Genomic DNA, 12572 nt, shown 5'->3' on the forward strand with positions numbered 1-12572 from the left:
GAAGGTACTTAATCACAATTCCCTAATGACAGCAGTGCTGAAAGACAATTATGAGAATTCAATTTGCCGAATGATTCGTGCAATATAGCTTTATAGTTTTGCAACCACTCGCTCAACATTGGAATGGAATTGATGACACCCCTAAAAGAAGAAAGACAGAAATGCATCGAACTTGAAAAGTTCTCTATATGTTCTGAGGTGTATTTGAGACCATACAGTAAGCAAGTAACATTCAATTAATCATTGCAGTCAATGCAGTGACTATTTGATTGAACAATTTTTTCATTTATAATAGACTTAAATGGAGATTGAATACATGGAATAGCAGGTCCCTATAAAAAGATCTTTACAGTGAACTAGACTTTAAAAAAAAATCAACTATTTTCTTCACCTTTTTTCACAATTCTGAGGGGATGAAAAGGGGTTGTGTTATATACATAATTGCGTTCTATACACGACTAAATACGGTACCTGCATTTTCAAGGAATCAACAAAATCACATGAAAAATGTTTTTTGAAAATTGTATAAAGACAGTTTGATGCTAACAAAGTAGAAAAATACTAATAATGAAAACTTAAAGATTTTGTTTATTTGCTTATTGTTAGAACAGTGGTTATAATAACTTGCATGCATTTTTGACAGTAAAACCTGTATGGCCTTGCATGTGTGAAAATTCTTACAAATACATAATGAATTACAGTAAAATCAATCCTTCTTTTCATAATCTTTTTTTCCAGATTTAGCTCTTGATTTCATCAATTTAAAAAATAAGTTAGGTACAATTGTTCTTAAATAAATAGCTATTTTGTGATGAACAGGAGCTAATATGACTTCATTCAGTTCAAATTCTACTGCTGACAGGATCTTCTCTGCAACATATGATGGCACCATTCCAGATTGTGTGGTCTTATCCATCACTGAAATAATACAGAAATTGTACACATTTACCATATTGAAAAATGATTGGGTATCAGTCAATGCTGAAAGCAACAAACATCACAAAATCATTTTAAGGCATTTAGAAATTTGATATTGGATAAAAGATCAACACAGAATAGACCACTTTCGGAATGTCCTTCACTGGAAAAAAACTCTTCAATTATGCGCCCCTCAATGACATCATTTACCAGATAGAGGGGATCGCTTGTATCCCTGCACTATTAACGTTCATCAAGCGTCTTTGTGATCGTCATTGTGCAGGATAAACTAGAAATAATGTTTGTAATGTTATGTAGGTATTTAATCACAATTCCCTAATGACAGCAGTGCTGATTGTCAATGATGAGAATTCAATTTGCTGAATAATTTGTGCAATATAGCATCATATTTTTCTAATCACTCGCTCAACATTGGAACGGAAGTGACGATGCCCCTAAACGCACAAATGATGTTCACTAAAACCAAAGTTTTTGACGGAAATGCAATCTCGTGTTAATCAATCTAGTTTTCTTTGTTGTGTTTTGCATTTGCAGCGGCAGATGTCTGGCACCCCTTTTGTGGTTGATTATATAGGGAATTAATGAAGCATGACTGGAGCGGCCCACCTCTTAGGCAGGAAATGGTCTCCCACTTAAGAAAATTTCTGGATCGGCCACTGTTTTTGTGTACTGTCTTTTGTCCCTTACTTTTTTAGCAATGACAGTGAGATCATTTTCAATTTTTGATTTTGATTGTTCCTTTGGTATCTTTCGCCTCTTTGTCATTTGTGAAAGATTGACAATATAGCAAAATATGGATAACATTCACAATCTTAAAATTTGTGTTATATTTAAGTCTTTATATTCAAATTCAAATTCTTTATTTCCCAATCACAGGGCCCTTTCAGGCATTACTAAATTTAACACGATCATTCACACTTTCATACCAATCTTTCTCACTCCGCTCGCTCTGATTATATTAATTAGATACATTACATTAGCAGTGTTCTCCCTAGGCCGTTTTAGCGCCGCCATTTTTTTGCTATTACAGTTTCCCGCTGTTCTATTGCACTGACCGCAGCACTATCCATCGCAATCGCGTCTCTATATTTTTTTCGTAATTTTCGTAATTTTTCAAATTTCCCGCTTATTTTCACTTCTGATCACATGATCGACTAATTTAGAACATACACCGTAAGAGCATCATTCAATTCCAGTTAGTGAATAAAGAGAGATAAAAAACTTTACAAGTTAGCTTGATAAACCATGTTCTTTTTGTGTACAGAATGATGGACAGAGGTAAAATATTGTTCCTTAAGGGGTACAAAAATGAAAGACATGAGGAAATTACATACGTAACAAACAAGCATCAGCAGAAAAATAGATAAACTTAAACTTACGTCCATATTTAGAGCCATCTCCACAAACAGCATTCTTAGACAGATTAGTTTGGATATATGCAGGACTTACTACACATACATGTATATTGTCAACTTCTGCTCTCAAAGAATCACTGAAAGACTGTATTGCATGCTTTGAAGCTGTGTCTAAAAAAGAAGTCATATTTAGCACATTATTATAAGTTTAAACTAAGGGAGCTACCATTTGATTTTTATGGGGGGGGAGCTAGGATGAAATTTGAAAAAAATAGGCAGGACAGGAGTTTTGAGTAAAAAAAAGGCAGGATGAGACACTTGCAAAAAAAAAATGTCAGGACAACAATTTAGGTAAAAAAAAGTCAGGATAAACTAAAATAAAAAAGGCAGGACCGAACAGAGTGAAAAATAAAAAGGCAGGACAGAGATTACAGCTAAAAAAAAATACAGGACAAAATTTTTCATCCTAGCCCCCCCATAAAAATCAAATGGTAGCTCCCTAAACCAACAAAGGGATAAGCATAAACCTGAATCGGAATACATTTGTTCCATGCAAAGGAAGACATAATGTACGACTTTAATTAAGTTGACAACCATTAATCTTGTTTTTTATTATATAAATCCAGTGGATAATGATCAACCTTATATAGAGAGGGTTCTCTTGAAATGTTTTTTTCAATCCCTCACCAAGTCTGTATAATGGCATGTTAAAGTTAAGCACAAACAAAACTAAATGGGGAATGTGTGCATTGGACACAGATGATGTCCCCCTTGCATATAATGTTATAAAGGGACATAACTCAAGAACTGTGAAAGTGATACTACCCAAATTTGTACTTGATCTGAGTTTTTTCGTAATTAGCATTGTGTATAAGTTTCTTTCCATTTACTAGTAGTTGAGGCAAACTTAAATTACAGATCCAAAACAAAAAATGCAGAAAATTTCTATTTGCTATGGGGCATAACTCTAGATAAGTAAAAGCGATGCCAGTAAAGTTCAATCTTGATCAAGGATCCGGAAATTTTTTCACCTAATTTCGGTCATTTTCATATAACTTAAAAGTTGGTGCCCCTTTTCAAAACCAGATTGTCAAAATCTCATTACTGCATGAGTATGCTCCTACTCGTAGCATCAACGAACTTGTTTAACTGTTGCATCGCGTTTACTTCATGATTTATCCTACCATTTTCCTAAAATCGATCAAGAACAATTAAGGGAAGGCAACAGTTTAAGAATAAAATGATTTTAATGACTCAAAATCGTAATTTTCTCAGTCATCGCTTGCGTTTCTTTCGATTCTGAAGTCAAAATTCACGATTTAGTGTCAAATCTGTGGAAGAGAATTTTAGGCATGCGTATCATAGTAAACAAAGCACGTGTGTTAGTAGTGAAAAAAATCTTTTTTCTACGTAAATTAAATCAAGTTTAATTTAATTTTAAATCATAATTGACAATTGCCTTAGCTGAAAAGTAATTAAATAATGAAGACAGTTGGTATTGAATTTTAATTTCTTTATAATATTAGTTCGGAGCTTGTGATTAATAGCCAGGTGTGAATTAAAAACACAGGTAAAGAGATTAGCGATCATTAGCCAATAGCTCCCCGAGGCATTAATATAGCTATTAGGAGGGCCCTCAGGATTATAACACTTTACTGGAGTGGCAGTTTAATTACAATAAAATCGATAACAAAACAAAAACATGTTTAAAATGGCGATTTGAAACTCAATCTCAACGAAATGACCGAAATTATTTCTGTTGAAAAATAAATTTTGACCTAAATCCCAATAAATGATTTAGGACTTTTGAGTTTCCAAATCGGTCATGTCTGGCATATATGACCGTTTCCGGACCCTTGATCTTGATATGTGTTTTGTGGTAATAAGCATTGTGTATAAGTTTCATAACATTTGGTCGAGGCACACTAAAGTTTTAGAGAACAAAAACAAAACAATCAGCATTTTTCCATTTGTAAAGGGGCATAACTCTAGAACAACAAAAGTGACGCCATCAAATTCAAACTAGGTCTGTGTTCCAAGGTTTTAAGCATTGTGTATAAGTTTCATAACATTTGGTTGAGGCAAACTAAAGTTATAGAACAGATATCAAACAATTTATCAATTTTTTCATTTGTAAAGGGGTATAACTCTAGAACTCTAAAAGTGATGCCACCAAAATTAACCCTTGGTCTGTGTTTTTGGTAATAAGCATTGTGTATACGTTTCATAACATTTGGTTAAGGCAAACTAAAGTTAGAGAATGGAAACAAAAAACTCACCAATTTTTTCCATTAGTAAAGGGGCATAACTAATTAACAGTAAAACTGACTCAACCAAAATTCAAACTTGATCTGTGTTTTGTGGTTATAAGCATTTTGTAATATTTTCATAACATTTGGTTGGAGCAAATTAAAGTAAGAGAATAGAAACCAATTTTTGGATGTATGGACGTACATACAGACGGACAAGGGAAAAACTTAATGCCCCCTCAGCTAAGGCGGGGGCATATAAATAAGTGTAAATATTTTTTCAATTGTTTTAAAATATACCCAACCATGTGCTCTGCAGGGCACAGCTTTATACGACCGCAGAAGGCAAACCCTAAACAGTCTGGGCAAGTATGGACACAACATTCAAGCTTGATACAGCTCTGAATTTGGATTGTGATCAAATTTTTGACATAATATGAGTTTCTGACACAAACTTTTAAAAAATTTGGAATTTGAGAAATTTGAAAAAAAAAATTGGAAACAACTACCACCACTCCCTTTTTTTGCAATTAGTCCAAAACCTGACATTTCTTTATACATAATATACAAGCAGTGTAAGGGAGGTAAATCCAAACATACCAAACATTGTATGTTAAATGTTTTAGAATTACCTCCCTTACCCTGCTTTAAAATTGTCTTAGTTGTCCATTGACCAGAAATACCTAGTTTTTCCTCTTTTTTTGCCCCTTATTATGAAACATTTGGAGCCATAACCCCCCAAAGTCAATACTAACCATCCCTTCATGGTATGGAAATTTGTGGTTTAAATTTCAGAGAGATTCATACACTTAAAAATAAGTTATTGTTAGAAAACTATAAAAATGTTTATTTTAGGCCCCCTTTTCGGCCCCTAATTCCTAAACTATTGGGACAATAACCCCCCAAAATCAATCCCAACCTTCCTTTAGTGGTATTGAAATCTATAGAGATCCATGCACTTAAACACAAGTTATTGTCTGTAAACTAGAAAAATGCTTCTTTTTGGCCCTTTTTTTGCCCCTTATTCCTACATCTTCGGGAAAATTAACCCCAAACTGAATCCCAGCCTTCCCTGTGTTATATTGAAACTTGTGGTACAATGTCAGAGAGATCCACACAAGTAATTTTCTTGAAACTAGAAAAATGTTTGTTTTGGCCCTTAATTCCTAGACTATTTGCCCAACAACCCCTTAAAATAAATCCCAACCTTCTAATTATGGCATTAAACATTGTGGTACAATTTCAGAACAATTGAATACTAACACACAACTTTTTTGTCCTGAAACTAGATAAATGCTGTTTTTGGCCCATATGGCCCCTAATTCCTAAACCTTTGGGACCATAACCCCCTAAATCAATCCCAAGTTTCCTTTTGTGGTTATAAACATTGTGTTAAAATTTTATTGATTTCTTTTTACTTATCCAAAAGTTATTATCCGGAAACAATCTGTCTTTGGACAACTCTGATGACAACGAAGACGACGTGATACCAATATACGACCAAATTTTTTTAATTTTTGTGGTTGTATAAAATTATAGTACATACTGCTAAGTGTTCATGATTATATTCAACATGAGCAACATGATTCAATTCAAAAGTGGCTTTTAGAAACTCCACCCTTGTTTTTGTAACAAATAGATGACAGATGTTTTAAATTTAGATTCAAAATTTGCAAATATTCTATAATTCAAGAATAAGCGGTTATAGATGTCTCATTTTGTTCTGTTTGAATAAGATGAGAATTATAAAAAAGTTTCTGATAAGGAAGGACCACATCATGTAAATAGTTCAAATTCATTACTATATCTTTTTTATTTCATGATTACATTTCTTTAGAATGCTTGATTTCTGATTGATATTTATTTTATTATTTATAATTGTATAAATAAACCAATTTTTCAAGACGTTTATTTATTTTATTGATTTGTGTTTGACTAGCTCAATATTCAGCTTTCTACTGTGTAGAGATTTGTGTTTGACTAGCTCAATATTCAGCTTTCTACTGTGTAGAGATTTGTGTTTGACTAGCTCAATATTCAGCTTTCTACTGTGTAGAGATTTGTGTTTGACTAGCTCAATATTCAGCTTTCTACTGTGTAGAGATTTGTGTTTGACTAGCTCAATATTCAGCTTTCTACTGTGTAGAGATTTGTGTTTGACTAGCTCAATATTCAGCTTTCTACTGTGTAGAGATTAGTGTTTGACTAGCTCAATATTCAGCTTTCTACTGTGTAGAGATTTGTGTTTGACTAGCTCAATATTCAGCTTTCTACTGTGTAGAGATTTGTGTTTGACTAGCTCAATATTCAGCTTTCTACTGTGTAGAGATTTGTGTTTGACTAGCTCAATATTCAGCTTTCTACTGTGTAGATATTTGTGTTTGACTAGCTCAATATTCATCTTTCTACTGTGTAGAGATTTGTGAACTTTTGTTGTTCTTTTGTCTTCTCTCTTATTTTTGCCTTTGAGCATATTTTAATTTAAGATTTATTGTTGCTGCATAGGCGTTTATAAAGAGAATATGTATAGTAGGTTCGGTATGCCCATTCATTCATCTTTAGATGAATAAAATATTTTTTAAAGAGAAATAAATTACTTACATGCAGATCTATATGGTATAGCAAACTTGCCCTGAATACTACTGATGTTAACTATAGATCCATTCAGTTGGGATTTCATGTATGGTAACACAGCTGTAATGTAAGTTAGAATGTCAAATTTATTAGTTAAAGGATGCCAGATACAAACTAGAGGCTTCTAGAGGCCTAATTAGTTCACATAGGAAAAAACATAATGCCACAATTAAAACATGACTCTAGAAGTTGTTTTTCTTTGTTTTACAACTTTCAAATGTTTTATCATTATTCTGCAGAAACTAGGGTGCCATTTGTCTGTTCATTAACATTGGGTGATTTTAATACCAGCATTTGGTATGTGGTAATCTGATAAATTAGCAAACAATAAATGTCTGTATGTTATGTGACTAAATGAAACAAACAGATGCCCAACTTAAGATATCATTTTCTATGTTCAGTGGACCGTGAAATTGGAATAAAAACTGTACTTTGACATTAAAATAAGAAAAATCATATCATGGGGAACATGTGTAAGTTGATTGGAATTCAACTTCATCAAAAATCTACCTTGACATAAAAACTTTAACCCAAAGCGGGACTGGTGGACAGAGGTACTGAAAGACCGACCAATGGATGCACAGACCGAAAAACATAATGCCCCTAGGTGTGGTATAAAAAGAACAAAACCTAGAAGGTCAATTAGGGGTTCTTATAAAACTGACTTACCTTTTATGAGAGCTATTTGGGCAAAATAATTGACTGTCATTAGTTTGATATCTACATCTAGACTTGTGTCTTCTATCTGCCCTCTATAACTCAGACCAGCATTATTTATAACGATATCAATATGACCATGAATTCTCACAGCATCAGCCATACACTGAGGAATACTGGATAATTTCTCCAAGTCTAATACTATTATCTCTGCTGGGTAAGAGGATGGTACCTATATATGATAAAAAAGGATCGTTAATAGTAACATTTAAAAAGTTGAAAAAAATATAAGAATGGTATAGCGTGTCTGGCGTACTAAATTATAATCCTGGTACCTTTGATAACTATATAGGCTAATTTATGTATCACACTTTTGTCAGGTTTATGGGTGAAGAAAGAAGTTTATTCATCCACAACATTGAAAAAGTTGAATACAAATAGTTTCTCATTTGCTCACATCCTGGTACCTGTATTTAAATTAAATTATTCAGACAGTGGTTGAAGAAATGCACATTTCAACAGCTTTAAAGCTTTCAGCAATTTAATGCATTATTATTTCTTTCTTGATTTACTCAAAATATAATTGAGATATTGATAATCAACATAGGACTTATGTACTGGTATTACATCTATAATTTTGTAACAAATAAAACTATTTTTTTTTATTATAAACAAAATAAATTTAAAAGATTGTAAAAAAAATCTATATGGCTTCACCTCCTACAGATAGATAGATACTTTATTCTCTAAAAACTAGATACAAGTTTACAGAGAAACATACAATATAAATACAGACACAATAGTTAAGGTAAACAAATACAGTAATTATGATGACATACATGTTTAGTAACATGTAGAATTAATGAGATAAGAAGGAAAAATGATCGGTAAGATGCTTATGCGATTACATTTACATTTACATCTACACAGGTATTGTATATTGGTGCAGCATGATTTTTAGTTCAAGGTAGTGACATAATGCAAAAAGAGAAAAAATAACACTTTGAGAAAAATTGTTACCTTAACATTTGCCAATTCTTCTTTGAGAGCTTGTAAAGCTTCCCTGTTCCTTCCACATAATAAAACTCGACATTTTGCTTGATGAAAAGCTTTGGCACATGCTTAAAAAACATAACATGTATTTATCAATTAAAGTATTCCCTTAGATACACATTTTTTTTCTCTATCAATATAAAATTCACAGTGATTTAAACAAAAAATGACAAGCAAACTGGCCATTTGGATTTATTGCTTGTTTATCAGTCAGTTTAATGAATATCTAAAAGCAAATTTGGTTAAAGCAAATCTGAGAATTTCATACCACTTTCAAAAAAAGCACAAATTCATTTTTTTTTCTTTCTATTCTTCCAGTTTCATTCAAAATAGAATTATCAATTAGACTTGTATACTTAGCTTGCCCACCATTTACATGTAGTTGATTTTGACAAGAAAGACAACTTTTGCACAAATGTGTTGTCATCAGGGGAGATAAATTAACCCTTATTTGAAACTACCAAAAAATTGAGAATAAGTACATGTATTTACTTCTTTTTTTTCTAAAATTCCTCAATCTAAATAATATCCATAAAAAAAACATTATTGAGATTTATTTTTATCTAATTTGGCAAGAGAGAGTTGCTCTGCGTACAATTAAAATGTATTAGGTTTTAAACCAAATATATTTTGAAAACCAGAATGGTGAGTTGTATTTTTCAAATTGAATTTTAAATCTATATTGATTTAGCTCTTTACAGAAAAACTTATTGTATATGAATTCTAGCATCTCTACATCTAAAAATATGAATGGTAAAAGTCAAGGACTTGAAAACATTACTATAATCTTTTGAAAAGTTTAGACTTTACTTTTATTTGTGTTGTTGCAATATATATATATATATATATATTATTTTAAGGGTCTTAATCCTATTTCAGGAAAAATATGAACATAAAAGTTTTTTAAGCCTTAAAATTCAGACCAACAAAAAAATTGTTGAACTTGCAACATAAGAATGGGAGATAACTCTTGAACTTTAGTTTATCATTTTAAAGACCAAGTCTCTGTGTTCAAATGATCTGATATTGTACAGTAAATAATAACCTTTCCCAAGACCTGAGTTTGCTCCTGTAATTAGGACAACTTTTCCCTGGATGTTCTTCTTTTTCTTGTATGACATCATCATGTACAAAAATACCAGAAATCCCAAAGGAAATCCTATGTAGCTCCCTATAGTATTCAGTGACATTATTTTATAATAAGCTAAAAAATAGAAAAGGATAAAAAAGTGTCAAGATTAGAGTAATGTTAAAATAACGCTTTTGATTGTATAGATATAAATGTTGAATATTTTATTCACATATTATAATATATTAAAATTCAGTTGGTACAAAACACCTCGACTAAAATTAATTTGGTTTTTTTAATTTTTAATAAAATTTTAACAAAATATTAACATTGACCATTTGACAAAAATATAAAAATTTCAAAAAACTTGTACCACACACTTCATTGGAAAAAAATCATTGGATATATAAAGCAGTTTGACAAACACTAATTTTAATCATTGAGAAGCCTTATACATCCTTACCAATGGATCGTGATTAAAATGTTCAGCTGATTTTTACTGAGTTATCTCCCTGTAGTGTTATGTACACCTTAAGGATGTCATCAAATAATCGAATGCCCAAGATTTGCTCAGATAATACAACCATTACTTAAAATATTATTGGACAATAAGTTTAGCTTTGTAGAAGTTTGCTTGCTGTCCTATCTCTGGAACCTAATTAGTGTTTTTCTATTTTATTTTTGAGACTTTGATGGTGAGGACAGTCATGACATATCTAATTTCATGTTAATTAAAAACTTCTTCTGACTCTGTGTTTAGAGACCTCTTATATCAGTACACCTTTTCTATATTGCCTATCTGTGTGATTAAGTGCTAAACAGAATTACAGCCACTTGTTTTTTTGTTTATGACCATACATTGACCTTTGCAAGGCTTATGGTTTCTCTGATATGTCGATGGGTTGCTGTCTTGCTTTTAACAAGATTAAGATGTTTTTACAATAACAGTTTAATTTCAGAACATTCAATGAACAATTTGCAAAGAATACAATGACATCATAATGGAAGCATTTATTAGAAAATTCAAGATTTTTCCTTTTCTTCATGTCATAGCAAACTATATATTACATGGATGTTGACATATTTTGGGACACATCTGAACCTAAAAGTGTTTTTTTCTCACTGAATCCGCACATAAAAGAATTTTGTACTTCTCATCATAATGGGTTTTTTTTATCTCTTGCTAGATAAATAGAAGTTACTGTAAAACACAATTTACATGATTTAAAGCAATTAATTGTACCAAAGTTGAATTAAAACACAGACTTTCTAGGATGTAATTAGTGTCCTTTTGTTAGTCTGTTGATCTTTTTCTTTTTTAGCTATGTGGTTGTCAGTTCGTTTTTAACTTCTGAGTTTGAATGTCCCTCTGGTATCTTTTGCCTCTCCTTTATCTTGTCATGGCCGTTGAAAGCTCACTATACAGTATGGGTTTTCTTATTGTTGAAGGTAATACTGTGAGCAATAATTGATTATGGCCTCATCATTTGAACTCTGTTGGAAAGTTGTCTCTTTGGCATTCATATAACATCTTATTTCTAAATTGTAGATAACTCTTAGTTTTTCTATGCTGTTGGGTTTCTGTCTCATAAAGAGGTACTTCATGGTTCCTTTATTTCATCATTTTTTTATATCAAAAAACATTTTTCTTATTAAAGTGACATGCATGTGTATGTATGTAATAGCAGTTTAACAAAAAACAAATATATATATGTTATAGAAACAATAAAAAACACCCAACACTTTGAGCCTATAAGTCATTTTCAAAATCATCATTTTCATGATAATGTTTTACTTTTATCATGGATTCTAATCATAAATAGATGGATGCTCATAATAGAAAATAAAAACAATTACTTACACTTCAAATCTAGATGCATGAAAACTTATTTGATCTTTTACATTATTACGCCATCACCATTTTCTAAGCATCTTGCCTTTTAAATACAACGTATCACAAATCTGTCAAAATTAAAAAAAGTTACAAAGTTATTCTAATGTTCCCTTTATTGCAGGAAATAATCCTTATTGAATTAGTACTGTGATTGAGTACTGGGAAATACATGTATTAAATTAAAAAAAAGTTGACAATTTTATGTATATGTCATAAAGAAAAAAAATCAGAGTTTAGTTAATTCACAGGAATCTGAAAATTTCATAAGAAATATGGGCATCTCAGGCTTCATTGTTGCTGGACAATCTCTGAGATGGCTAGATACAATGTACCTTAATTATTATTGATACTGATAGAATTTCTGATTCCTGACGTTTATGAATTTTGAAGTGCTTTTTTCGTATGCTATCAACTACCAAATTGATAAAGCACATTTGCTTAAAAGGTAATGGCTACATAGGCTCATAGTTTACAAAATACTGAGTATGTTATTTTTGTGTTGTCAAGTTGCTGTCAAAAATAATTTATCAGTACGATTTTGTCCTTTCCAAAATTGAAGCAAGATTGCAACATTATGTTATTCAAATCAACGGATAAATTAAAGACAAAAACTATTAAAAAAGCATGGTTTATGTGGATCAACACTGCTTTTTCACAGAAAGAATGTATTGTTTACATTTTGTACCTTGCACATGGGATGAAACGGAAGCGGAAATTTCAAA

The 12572-nt window shown here is 31.5% G+C and overlaps 1 protein-coding gene across 2 annotated transcripts; it reads right to left on the reverse strand.

Moving 5' to 3' along the window:
- Nucleotides 1-568: 568 nt before the first annotated feature.
- LOC143044207 (dehydrogenase/reductase SDR family member 7B-like) lies at nt 569-12567 on the reverse strand. Of its 2 annotated transcripts, none has more exons than XM_076216111.1 (8): nt 12527-12567; nt 11818-11918; nt 9933-10091; nt 8855-8955; nt 7847-8066; nt 7145-7237; nt 2319-2465; nt 569-918 (listed from the first exon to the last, which is right to left on the reverse strand). In XM_076216111.1, exons 2-8 carry the CDS (start codon nt 11834-11836, stop codon nt 707-709), a joined length of 951 nt encoding a protein of 316 aa, XP_076072226.1. In that variant the 5' UTR covers nt 11837-11918; nt 12527-12567; the 3' UTR covers nt 569-706. The 2 variants fall into 2 exon arrangements, with proteins under 2 accessions (XP_076072226.1, XP_076072227.1); XM_076216112.1 differs by having other exon boundaries at nt 12536-12558.
- Between the last annotated feature and the right edge of the window lie 5 nt (nt 12568-12572).

Source organism: Mytilus galloprovincialis, chromosome 9 (genome assembly GCF_965363235.1).
Source record: "Mytilus galloprovincialis chromosome 9, xbMytGall1.hap1.1, whole genome shotgun sequence".
Lineage (NCBI taxonomy): Eukaryota > Metazoa > Mollusca > Bivalvia > Mytilida > Mytilidae > Mytilus > Mytilus galloprovincialis.

What these genes read in the sequence shown, in the direction of transcription:
- LOC143044207 (XM_076216111.1), bottom strand. An exon ending in AAGAATTGGCAAATGTTAAG is followed by an intron (nt 8,067 to 8,854) that starts GTAACAATTTTT and finishes TATCATATATAG; the next exon opens with GTACCATCCTCTTACCCAGC. An exon ending in AGATGGCTCTAAATATGGAC is followed by an intron (nt 919 to 2,318) that starts GTAAGTTTAAGT and finishes GTATTATTTCAG; the next exon opens with TGATGGATAAGACCACACAA.